This window comes from Penicillium cinerascens, assembly GCF_028974065.1.
Source record: "Penicillium cinerascens strain IBT 15544 chromosome Unknown contig_24_segment0_segment0, whole genome shotgun sequence".
Taxonomy (NCBI): domain Eukaryota; kingdom Fungi; phylum Ascomycota; class Eurotiomycetes; order Eurotiales; family Aspergillaceae; genus Penicillium; species Penicillium cinerascens.
This window is the reverse complement of record NW_026695290.1, coordinates 3,191,181-3,204,675: the sequence shown is the minus strand read 5'-3', so window position 1 is coordinate 3,204,675 and position 13,495 is coordinate 3,191,181. Positions and strand designations below refer to the sequence as shown.

The following is a 13,495-nucleotide window of genomic DNA, read 5'->3' as shown; positions in this document are numbered from 1 at the left end:
TGGGGTTAGTGCCATGCCCCATCACAATCACCCCTTCCCCCATTCCTCCACACATATACAAATTCACGACATGCAGCACGAGGCAAGACAAGGTAGTCATGTGTGGATCCTGCTAGCGACATTTGCCAACCGGCAATGGGTAAACTTCGAGAACAACTGAATGGTGGCAACCAGCTTCTCCAACAGGAACTGAACGCTATGCTGATCCATGGTCTCCTCAGTAGCTGAGACCATGAGCTCTAGGTGGGATCCATGTTCCACGGAAATGATACCCAGCTGACCGTGCGCCAACTTGGAGCTGGCCCAATTGCAACCAGGCGACGAGCGAACACCACCCATCTCGACGGGCTCCGTGGCTTCTTCGCTTTGGTGGTGAACAAGGCAAGCCATTTTCGAGCCAGGTTGCCACCTTGTGCAAGATTCTGCGATCGCATCAAACGATACGTCGTCATGGGCTGTGATTTGTAGCTGCTGTGCCTGAATATGATGCAAGAAATTCTCCACTGTCCAGTCAGGTTCAATCCTGATTCGGACAGGTAGATGATTCAAGCAGGGCCCAATGGCTGTATTCATGTCCAAAAGGGAGCTTTCACGTCCGTGAACAACCTGACCTAAGATAATATCCGATTGCGCAGTTTGCTCAAACAGAACCCATGAGAAAGCGGCTTTCACGAGCGTTGACACGGTCATGTCCGGTGGGAGAGAGGGCATTGCCGTTTGACTCTTTTCGGTTATGTCATTGTCCGAAATACGTGCCTTTCCAGTTTGATCAAAGGGATCGAGAGCAGCGGACGGAGCACCTTCAAGGTATCGTCGCCAGAATGAAATCTCAGCTTTGTTCAGATCGCCCATTCGATTATAGGCGACATCTTTGAATTGCGTAGCCGGTGTGAGAGGCTCGTTATGATAGGCCTTTTTGATTGTCTCCCACAGCAACGGTATGGAGGCCCCATCATACTGCGCATGGGATATGCGAAGTATCAATGCAGAGCATTGTTTGATGCGGCTAGTCACGAGAGTGAAGCTAACTGGTATTGTACCTTGGGCTGTAGAGGGTGGGCCCTTTTGTTTGGACTCTCGAGCAACATATGCTTCTGGATCATCACAATGAACAACATTCAGCAGAGGCCCGACTTCCCGGAGGATCACCTGGAAGAACCGATCATTGGCCTCCACAAATACTGTGCGTAAGATGCTGTGGTGAGCCACAACCTGGCTGCACGCGCTTTTCAGTCTATCGATGTCCAAGGCCGCTGGGAACATTTGTGCCATCGATACTGGCGATGCATGGGTTATGTAGAAGACTTGGAATGGGAGCGCCGGGATTATATCTTCCACATTCTCTTTGACCAACGGATGTCCCGGTGTGGAGTGTGAAGCAAAAATATCTGCACGCTCGTGAGCCGTAATAAGGGAGTAGGGTGTGTGGTGCCGCAAAGAAGAAGCTGGTGTCTGTATCCCATCTATGATATCGGTGGTGTTCACGGTTGCAGCATGTTTGGCAATGCGCATAATTGTTTTCAAATGGAACAAACTCTCCACTGAATGCACAATCCCAGCTGCCCGAGCCCTCGATGCAGCTTTGAGAGCCGAGATGGAATCACCTCCCAATTGGAAGAAGCTGTCTTCAGCGCCAATCTCGTCGGCTGCAATATCGAGTACTTTCGCCCAGATGTGCTGCAATTTCCGCTCCTTTCCCATGGCGGGAACTCGCTTATCTGAAGGGGCTTCAGCAAACAGTGACTCCAGCTGCACTCGCGTTGCGCTCGCTGCCGAGTCTCTCAACCGTTTTCGGTCTATCTTGCCACTAGTGTTGCGAGGTATCCGTCGAAGGAGCACGAATGCAGACGGTACCATATAATCTGGAAGGAGATCACCAAGTTGACGTCTCACACTTGATATCTGGGCGGCAAAGTTGGTCGTGGCAACGACTTCTAGGGAAGGGATCGGTGAGGTGGATACCGATGAAGCCGTCTCAGCCGCTTTTGAAGCGACAAAGACAACTAAGCATTTGGAATTCATCGAAGCCATCGGAGTCACAATCTCAGCAACGATGTCCGTCAGATCTTCCGGCCAGACCTCCTGCAGCCGCTTCTCAACTTCTGCGAGCTCAAAGCGCTGACCTCGTAGCTTGACCTGGAGGTCCTTTCGTCCTACGAACGAGAGAGATCCGTCCTTCTCATAACGAACAAGGTCGCCTGTTCGATACACCCGGCCTTCCTCTCGACCAGCGGTGAAGCCAACACGTCGCATCCATGTTGGAGATAAGATGAAGTTTGTAGCTGCTTGTTCCGGGCTGTTCAAATATCCGCGACCTACTAGCGGCCCCTGAAGAAGAAGCTCGCCCACAGCACCAATAGGAGCGATTCGGTCAGGGTTTCGTGGATCGGTCACCCAGCAGGCGCCAGCAATCGGGAAACCGATATTCCCGCCTTGCGAACTCGAGTCGATTGGGGACTGTACAGTGAAAGTGACCGTGCACTCTGCTGGACCGTAACCCGATATGATCCGTGCATGTGGCACCCACTGCTTAATGTCGCTTGGCCGAAGCGGTTCTCCACCGAGCATGATTGTCCGGAGTGATCCCAACTCGTTTGGCATCATTGTGCGCAAAACACCGGGGGTTAAATAGGCGTGAGACGGTTGTAGCCCTTGTAACGCCTCAGTTAGTCGGCCTCTACGCTCAGACTCCGTCAGGACGCAGATGCAAGCACCCGCAAGCAATGGACCGAGTATTTCCAAAATACTGACGTCGAAAGCATAGGAAGAGAAGTTCAGGACGCGGTCACCCAGACCGATACCCATCAGACGCGAAACTTCTTTAGTCATTGTCATAAAGGAACCATCCTCTATCACAACCCCCTTGGGTTTACCGGTTGAACCAGACGTGAACACCGCGTAAAGAGCACGAGATGGCAAACGGGACGTTCTATAACCTGGCATCGACGCACACTCGGAGTCGATGCTCTGAGGCATGATCACAACATTGTTGAACAGCGCCTCGGCTTTATGACGCTGTTCGAGCGATGTAAGGATGAAAGGTGGCTTTACTTCGTCGCAGATATTCCGAAGCCGCTCTGGTGGATGGGAGGTGTCCAGAAGGACGAAAGCTGCCCCTGCCTTGAGCACGGCCAACATCGCTACCACAGTCCAGCATGACCGATCCAAGTATATTGGAACGAAGACCTCCGACGAGGCTCCCTGCAAACGCAAAAGGCTAGCGATATGGGTTGAAAGAAGGTCTAGTTCTTTATATGATAGACTGAAGTTGGAAGACGAGACGGCTAGACTCAATGGTTGCTTCTCACAATGTTGAGAAATCACATCAGTGACCGACACCGGACATTGTGCCGGAATCCCATTATTCCAGGCTTGCAGCTGCTGGACACCTTTGTCATTCAGTGTAGCAATTTCGTGCACCAGCTTTGCTGGATGATGGTGCACCTGCTGCAAAATGTGGCTAAATTGGTCTAGCATGTGTTCCACCTGCCATGCTGGAATGACAGTCTCATCAGTGGACACTGCAACAGTCACCATATTTGGCTTGAACATAACGGCTAGTTGGATGGCGTAGGTGTTTGACGCAGAATCCCCGGATGATGTTCCCATGGGTTCCATAGGACCATTGGCGGGGCCTAAGTTTTCAACCTCTCCTCTCCCTTCCACAAGTAGGGTTTGGAATGAACAGGCCTGCTTGGCCTCGGGCCCTATGGCAGCAATTTCAGGTAGCCCAACTTGTTCGAATGGAATGAGCTGTACTGTCCGCTCTTGCAAATTTCTGAGGGCATGCGAGACGGTCGCATTATCCTCGATTTGCACGCGCAAAGGAAGCGTGGCAATTGTTGGACCAGCCATGCCCTCAATGCCATTGACGGATGCTGCTCGGCCAGGGGATACAATGCCATATACCACATCGTCATTACTCTGGTAATGAGACTGAACAAGAGCCCAAGCGAAACGAATGGCGGTGGTTCGACTGACACATTCATCCATCACTGGGCCTGTCTCAATTGTTCGTACCGTTTGTTTCGAAGCGCGAGGCCGATATGATGAGGAAGGAAGTGTGGGGAATGGCTCGGCAGTAAGTCCATGGAATTCACGACGCCAGTGTTCGAGCGCGTCCTTTTGTTGGGACATGGAATATTTGATAAATTCCTTGAATGGAGTCATGTCGGATGGCTCCAAGATCTGGCCCTGGTAAACCTCTTGTGCACGCTGCACAAGGAGAGGCAGTGACCAAGAGTCATACAGAGCATGATGAATGGTGATAGTCAGATCCAGTCGCTGAGCTATATTGGAATATTCGCTCAACACCGGGATGACTTCGAACTGCACAAGTGGCTGGCCAAGAAGAACGTTCCAATGTAACTTTTTCTCTTCCTTCATGTCCCTCGAGATCCAGTGAAGCTCGCAGTTCTGTACCAGGACCTGCATGAAGCCAAACTCCGATTGAATGAATCGGGTGTGCAGAATTCCGTTGTGTTTTGCTACCGTCTCCCAAGCAGTCTTCAATAAAGACAGGTCGATATCTGGACGTAGACGGAAACTATGGTATGCGATATATGACCCGGGGCGTTCCGCTGTCAAAGCTACCATACCGGCCTGCAATGCGGTACAGGGGTAAATGTCCGCGATTTGCTCCATCGGGAGGTTGCATTGTTCCATTGCCTGTGATTTCAATTCTTCCCGGTGATTTGCTGGGAGCATTGAAAATGGGGGCACGGAATCATCCGATCCTTTTGGTTCGGAGTTTGGCCATTCCTTCGGCCCTGGAAGCGAGCAATTCAGTGCGAGATCGCTGAGCTTAGGATTCAGGAAGATGTCTGAGACACCTAGTTGAATCCCGTGCTCGCTAGCCGTGGCAGCCAGCCTCATTGCTGCGATCGAGTCTCCGCCCAAGCGGAAAAAGTTGTCGTCAGGTCCGATCGTCTCTGGAGGGCGAGCCAGAACTTCGGCCCAGCAGTTTTGCAGCGCAAGTTCCCCCTTTGTCATTTCTCTTAACTGTCGCAGGTGGTGGCTGGTCGCTTCTTGGCAAATTTGTGCTTGTAGCGCTTGAGATGCTGCATGCCGCAGTTCTTTTCGGTCAATTTTTCCATTCACCAATCGTGGTACCTGATAGACAGGAATGAATGCAGAGGGAATAAGGAAAGTTGGAATATCTGCCCGAAGATGTGATTGCATTTGCTCCACGGCCGCCTCAAAGGCTTGAACGCCGCCACTGTCTTCTGGTTGAACAATGGAAGCAACCAAGTGTGCATCTTTGGCATCATTTGGTGTGATCAAATCTGCAAAGACTTCCGGGTCGTTGATAGGGAAGCACTCCTGAACATGATGCTCAACTTCTGCAAGTTCGATACGCTGTCCACGCAACTTGACTTGACGGTCTTTCCGTCCGATGTATTGTATAGAGCCATCCACAAGACGCCTCACAAGGTCACCTGTTCGGTACAAGAGGCCCTTTTGGGAACCACGGATCTTGGATAACCAGATGGGATGTGGAAGGAATGCCGCTGCCATGGCCTCCGGACGATTAACGTAACCGCGGCCGACAATAGGACCCTCGATGAGCAATTCTCCGACAGCACCCACAGGGACGAGCTTCTCTGGGTTGTTTGGATGCGCCACCCATGCGACACAACCAACAGGCTGTCCAATATTTGATTCATCTTGTGAAAGGTATTGCGGGGATGGCTGGGCTGCAGCAATGACAGAGCATTCCGAAGGACCGTAGGCATTCATTAAGCGTACATGGGGTGACCAGCGACGGACATCGTCCCTAGACATACCCTCTCCACCGAGCACAAGTGTTTCCAAGGTCGAAACATGCTGCGGATTTAGGATGCGTGCCACAGAGGGGGTCAGCAGCGTCCAGTTCACTTGCATCTCGCGGATTGCATGACCCAGTCTCTGGTTTCGGTCTTCATCGGAGGGAATGCAGATACAGCCACCGACCAAAAGCGTGTCGAGCATTTCCACAATGCTAGCATCAAACGCATAGGAGGCGAATTGGAGAACCCGAGCGTTTTTGTCAAGACCAAGTACCTGGGTATGCGCGGCTGATGCTGACAGGAAAGACTGGTGCGCGATGACGCTTGCCTTTGGCCTGCCGGTCGATCCAGATGTAAACACAGCATATGCGGAGGACTTTGGATTAGCCACCGATGATATACTCTCTTTTCGAGCTCCTGATCTCGATATTTGGCTGAGGTCCTCCACGACGATGGGGTTTGGCGCTAGATTGGCTGCAAGTCCAAGGTACCTCGATGAGGTGATGATAACTGGACACTGGAAGTCCACTTGCACCATCTCTTGCAGTCTCTCTGCTGGATGCGACGGGTCAAGCAAGATGAATGCTCCACCTGCTTTCAAAATGGCGAGTATGGCGACAGCTGTCCATTTGGATCTTTCACGGCATACTGGCACAAATACCTCGGGACCAACACCAATTTGGGCCAGATATTTAGCCAATAGCGATGAGAAAAGGTCGAGGGTCTCATACGTGAACCGACCATCCCAGGAATCGACTGCAGGGGATGATGGTTGCGCTGTCACCATTCGTTCTATGTCAGTGTGAATAAAAGATCGTAAAGATTGCGGTAGGTTGTAATTGAAACGAAGCATTTGATCTTCATTCTTCCCCATTGACAGACTTATGTCGCTTAGTTTGACGATTGCGGGATCAATAAGCTGCAGAACGATGTGAGAAAACGTGTCGGCCACCAATTCAGCCTGAGCTTCAGCCACAGCGTGCGTCCAGTATGTCAAATCACAATCGATAGTCTTTTCACGTGCAGTGATATTGATAGTCAAGTCATACTGTGTTTTGGTAAGTGAGTGCTCCTCTGTTCTAAAGGCATGTTGTCGGGTGAAGATATTGCAAAGGGTAAAAATATTTCAGACAATATGCACACGTACCTCAGTTGAGTCAATCCCATCTTCTGGTTGCAATTTAATCATTTCAGACTGAACAGAAAACAGACTGCCGGCGTCCTTTTGTAATGACATTGCGGTATTGAACAAAGGTTGACCGGAGCGATTCAAAGAATGCAGGACCTCTGCCAAAGAGCAATGTTGGTGATCAAGGCTTTGGGCATAGGCTGTATGATTTTCGGCAAGAGTTGACAAGACCGATGATTCTTCAGTCAAAGATAAGCGACATATCAAAAGATTGATCAAAGGTCCAGAGATATCGTGCGCATCTTGCACTGGAATATCACGGCATGCATTCAGATATCCGAAGCATACAGACTCGCTTGCTGTGTATACACGGAGAACAATACCCCAAGCGACTTGTAGCAAACTGGAAATGGTGATGCCGTGATTCTGGCAGAATGAGTAGAGATCTTGACCAAGATCCATGGAGAATGGTAGCGATTTTAGAGAGCTTGAGGCAATCCCATCCTCTTTCAATCCAAGAGATGGAAAAATACAAGGGCGAACATCAGTCAAATATTGCTTCCAATAGCATTCCGAAGCCTCGGAGTCCCGAGTGTGCAGATAAGCCAGGTAATTGCTATAGCAGCCCGCAGACTTGGAGTCTAGTGTCCCATTGCATGCTTGATGGAATTCTGACAGTAATCTTTGCTCCGTGATACCATCAACAAGAATGTGGTGGATAGCCAGCTGACAGTAAACTCCACCATGAGGCTCAATTGCAACGGTAAGCTGATGAGGTGGGCGACCCTTCGTGCTTGGCGATTTTGGATTCAACAGGAACTCATCCGAAAGAGACGGAACTTGGCCCTCCGCACGCAACTCGGATCCCGATAACACCTTGATGTTTGCCTCTGTGGTTCTTAGAACGACTTGGACAGGATGACCGTGCCCTTTGACACTATCAATGAAGACAGTGCGCAAGATGGGTTGACGGTTAACAACCTGCTGCCATGCTTGCTCCACCTCAGTGATATCAATTGAGGAGTTGGCGGACGTCGGGTACAGAGACCACCGGATATGCGACCAGTATACTTGAGGGTTTCTTAATTGGCTCAACCACATGCCGAGTTGAATAGGCGAGCAAGGGAACATATCCTCAATTCCAGACGGAGACACATCGAATCGACCTGAGACCTGATGGAGTAGGCTGTGAAGGTGCTCCTCGCTTGCAAGTGATAGCAACGGAAAATCGACAGCGGCGAGTAGCTGTTCCTGCTGCAGATCCATGGGGAGTTCCTCAAGAGTGTGTAGGCAATTGTTGATCCATTGCTCTAGTCGTTCCTGGTGCTGTAATCGTTGGTCATAGATGAAGGACAGGTTGAGAGAGCCATTCATGACTGTTGCGTTCACATCAATGAGAGCCATGCGCGGCAAATCAGCTGCCATGGGGAGAAGGGAATCATCTTGAACTGATGTCATCTGAAGAAGGGCACCTGGTCTTTCTAATTGTTGGAAAAGACCGGTGTAGTTGAAAAGAATCTCCATTGGGGAATGATTCTGGAATACTTCCGGTCCTTCGGGGTGGAGAAATCGCGACGCAAAGTATGCCCATCCGTTGGTGGATATACTCCGGCGGCCATCTTTTGTGAGCTGCAAGATCCTCCTGACGGTGTCCTCTTTTTTAACATCCAAATACAAAGGAGCAATAGTGGTGAACCATCCAACTGTGCGGGATATATCAATTTCCGAGTCCCATGGCTCTCTCCCATGCCCTTCGCTAAATATGGTGGGTGCAGGTCGATTGTCAAAGGCCTGAACAAAGGAGTAAAGAACGGCTGCCTGAATGATTTCCACTGGCTGAGTGTGAAATGCGCCATTAGCAGCCCCGATTATTGCCTCTGTTGTTTCCTGAGATACTGTGATGGTTCGTCGCGTTGCATCCGCCCAAGTATTCGCAGTCAGGACAGCCTCCGAGCCCCAGTAGTCCATTGGGGGACGTGGAATTTCTGTCTTCAGGGTTTCATTGGGATCAAGAGATACGCTGGCATAGCTTTGTTGTAGCCGGGACCATTGTTGGAATGATATGGAGAGAGGTTGTATCGTACGGCCCGTGCTGAGGATATCTTCCAGGTCTTGCAGCAGGATGCGCCATGACACTAGGTCAATTACAAGATGATGGGCCATCAACGCCAAGAACTGCTCCCCGGTGTCTGTAGTGATAACATCAACAATAATCATCACTCCCTGGACGATATCAAGCGTGCTCTGGCTGACTGACAAAATCTTCTGCAATGCTTTACGGTCATTCATAGAGGGCACCCGATGCTCTCTAAACCGAAGGCTTCTAGACACATCAGGGCCAATAATCTGTCCCCATTGACCATCGGCTCGTTGTTCAAAACGGGCACGGAGCATTGAATGAGTGGTGACAATCTTCTCAATCGCTCGTTTAATCTCAGGAGGTGGAAGTGGTTTGTCGAGCCGGAGAATGAACTCGAGAGTAAACTTGTTGTGACCATTTGGCACTCGCTCAAAGAAGAGCTTCTGGATCGGGGAAAGCTCAAACCACACCTCCGTTTGTTCATCCTCCCCGGCCGAGGCAAAAGAGACAGACCCAGAATCTTGGATCCTTTCCGCCAGTTGCCTGATGCTTGGAAACCGGAAGATATCAGCGACAGCTACTTTCAGTCCAACGGTGCGACATCCTACAGCGATTTGCATCGCGCTGACTGAATCCCCTCCCAGACGAAAGAAGCTTTCTGTAGTGCCGATCTCTTCAACAGTTCGATTTAGTGTCTTGGCCCAGATATGTTGAAGCTTTTCCTCGCGAGAAGTTGATGGCGCCTCCGGATGCATTTTTACAGCTCGATAAGCCTTCATCTGCTCCAAGGACAACTTATTGGCCTGCTCCTGGATGGAACGCCGATTTGTCTTCCCAGATGGCGTCAGAGGTACATGGGATAAGGGTAGGTAAAACCGTGGAATCATGAAAGATGGTAGAACATCCGCCATGCTGGCCTCTGCCGCAGCACAAGCTTCACGGAACTCGTCACTTGGAGGAAGAAAGTTGGCTTGATGATTGCCGTCGTCACATGGAGGAGACGTAGGGAGACATATGAATGCTACCAGTAAAGCCTCTGGTCGATGATCATTGATCCTGTTTGGGGTAGAGGACCGGAGAACGTCTGCAAGGGTCTGGCGGGCTTTCGGAAATGCTCTGTGAAGATGGTACTCAATCTCCGCCAGTTCTAGACGCTGTCCGTGTAGCTTGACCTGAGTATCCTTCCGTCCGAAGTATCTGAAACTACCATCACCGGTAGCTTGCACCAAATCTCCGCTTTTGTACAGTTTTCCAGATTGAGGGGAGCCAAATTCCAGGCGCCAAGGGGGTGCTTCAACGAAGACCCGGGCCGTCTGCTCGGAATTCGATAGATAACCCTTGCCAACAACTGGTCCTTCTATTAATAGTTCTCCAGTGCATCCCAGCGGCATGAGCACCTGATGATCTTCTGGATGAACAACCCATCCAGATCCCCCTGTGCTAAATCCTATGTTCGCTGGATCGTTGCTCTTGAGATTTGGTTGTACACTGAACACTGCTGAGCACTCCGCTGGGCCGTACGCATTTCCAACGTGTACAAAGGGCTCCCAGCGGACAACGTCGCTAGCCAGAACAGCTTCTCCGACAAATATCAAAACCTTCAACGACTGAACACTGTCAGGACTTATGATCCGGGTAACACTGGGCGTCAAGCACGCAACGTTCACTGTAAATCGGTTCATAGATTCCACAAGATGACTGTGACAGTCGTCCGTTGACGGAATGCAAACGCAGCCTCCCTGAATCAGCGTACTGAGGAATTCGATAATGCAAGAATCAAATGCTGGAGACGCAAATTGTAGCACACGCGACTGCGGTGTGAAGTGGTATAGCTTGCCATGAGCCATAGAACTTGAAGCAAAGCCCTCGTGATGAACAATTACACCTTTGGGGGTTCCCGTGGACCCAGAGGTAAATGTCAGATAGACGGGATCCTGTGGGCTGACCGAGGACTTCTGAGATGAGCCATTGAAATGCAGCTGCTCCGAGTCAAATGTATCCACGTTCAGCAACGTTTGGACCCCAACCTGGGCCGCCAGATCAATATGCCAGCCGCAAGTCACCATCAGGGGAGCTCTAACAGCTTCACACATATGCCGTAACCGGGACTGTGGGTATGATGGTTCTAGCAGTACAAATGCAGCACCAGCCTTCATGACAGCAAGCATGGCGACAGCCATCCATTTGGTCTTTCCCAAGAGAAGTGGTACGAATGACCCAGGCCCAACACCATGCCCGGAAAGACTGTCAGCCAATGCTGAAGACAACTCATCGAGGGCTAAATATGAATAGCTGCCATCCCAGCTACTGATGGCCGGGGCAAGAGGCTGTTGCCGCATGCGACTTTCAATTAGAGAATGAACACACGGCACGACATCAGGGCGCTTTGTCAAGATGTTCTGGCGGCGGAGATCGCTCAAATCTTCGGGGCTCACGGTACTGATACTGGAAAGTGTGAGGCCCGGTTTAGTATCGATCTGTCCGTAAATATGGCTGAATTGGGAGAGAATCCGCTCCATTTGACAGACATCGGTTGCTGCCGGGTCAAAAGAAGCCTCAATCCACATTGTCATGGTCGAGGGGCGACATCGTAGGATCAGAGGATACATATCGTACGCCAATTGGGTCGATCGACTTTGGGAGAACATTTCGGGAAGTTGATGGCCATCTCGAGGCTCGACCGAGATCAGGGTCCGGAAATGACACGCTGCGGCTGGACCAGGTCCAAGACGAAGCAGATTTTGCAATCCAACGTGTTCAAACTCCATAGATGCTGCCCATTCGTCCTGTACTGCAATCAAGGCATCTGCAACGGTATTCTGCCCGCACAGCTTGATGCGCACTGGTACACTAGCGAGTGCAGGTCCGCTCAAGTCCTGCACTCCTTCAATGGACACTGTACGACCCGCATTGACTGTTCCAAATAATATGTCGTCAGAGCCAGTATAGACCGATTGCAGGACCGCCCACGCCAACCGAATCTTGGTGCCGACAGTGCTTGAGGAACCATTGCCAGATTGGATGCTAAAAGATCTCTCTAGCCGCTCGGTTGGTCTGGCAGCATGACCCACTATGGGTAGTTGGGGAAACACGCCCATCGTGGCATCATGGGCATCATGGAACTTGGATTCCCAGAAATCATTGGCTTTGGGTTTGGTCCGCTGTACATAATCCACTAGAGGCCGAAAGGGGTGGAATGACAGTTCCTCGCCTCTGTAGGCTGCGTCGGCTTGGCGCAATAACAATGCCATAGACCAGTGGTCGCAGATGGAATGATGGATTGTCACTTTCAGCTTATGTTCGGTGACATTGAAGCAGAAATACGCCAGCGGAGCTCCTGCTCGCCAGGAAGGGCTGGTGATCTCGCCATTTACGCCGTCGTCGGTATCCTGCACCTGCCATGGAATTGATCCTCGCACTACTGCCTGCACACAGCCGCGCTGACTGGTCGGGATCATCCGGGTCCTCAAAATCGGGTTCGCTTGGGCCGTCGTAATCCAGACCTCCTTCAGCTTATGGTGGTCAATCTCCTGTGGAAGGCGGTATTCGTGTTCGATGGTGTATGCTCTTGGGTCTTTGAAAGTGAGGGCTATCATTGCTTCCTGGAGGGCCGTGCAGTCATATACGTCTTCAATCTCTTCCAGGGAGCAATGGCATTGATCTGCCACTTGTTGCCAAATTCCATTTATTTCATTCTCCCCTTCAGTCGAGGGAGACGGAGTCAGGCGTTCTTTGCTGAACGAGATCAATGTTTCCTCCAATGAGTCTCCCGGTGGGGTGATGGCTCCTGTGGCAGGGAAATCTGTTGATGTCCTCATACTGTATTCGGGATGCTTTGGTACCGTAATCTCACATTAATTTGCTGTCCATGCGATTAGAAAATATGCTTATGCTCTTGGGGTCCATATTGACATACCTGTGTCCTTCGATAGTAGCTGTCTTGTGTAGTTCTGGCTTCTTTTCAATGCATGAGCAATCTTGTTGGCATTGTGTTCGCATAAACCATGACGTGCACAGTAAACTCTACATCTAAAATTAAATATCTTTCACGACGGCTTCTTCTTTTCCGGCGATATTCGCTTCTGTTTGCGTTCTCCGTCTCCCGTGCACTCACGATGTATATTCATCATCGATGAGGCTCGTTCCATAATTTTCACAATATGCTACCGAGATCGGCAATATGAAAGTTTGGAACCGCAGTTCCCTAGATAAAAATGGGTATAAAAGTGGGTTTCATTCCGGTGGAACTCAAGTTACCCCCACACCTTGACATCACCACTCGCTCGCCTCATCATACCATTTTGGCCAATGCAAGAATCAGAGTACTGCGATGACTTTGAGATTATGAAGCTTAATCTTTGCTTGAGGGCCTGTGAGGGCCTTGAGTGGTTCGTGTCTTACGGGTATCTGAGCGGCAAGGGGCCCCTTGATTCTTGGCATCCGGAAGATGACTCGTGGGGTTCTTAACACACCGTTTATTCAGTTTCCCAGTTACACACGAAACTAGAACACCCCTCA

The 13,495-nt window shown here is 50.6% G+C and overlaps 1 protein-coding gene across 1 annotated transcript; it reads right to left on the bottom strand.

Moving 5' to 3' along the window:
- Positions 1-96: 96 nt before the first annotated feature.
- N7498_004311 (uncharacterized protein) lies at positions 97-12,795 on the bottom strand (the record flags this gene model as incomplete). The annotated part of the gene is made up of 2 exons (XM_058451373.1): positions 97-6,816; positions 6,916-12,795. The coding sequence occupies 2 exons, from the start codon at positions 12,793-12,795 to the stop codon at positions 97-99; spliced, it is 12,600 nt and encodes a 4,199-aa protein (XP_058310835.1).
- Positions 12,796-13,495: the final 700 nt, after the last annotated feature.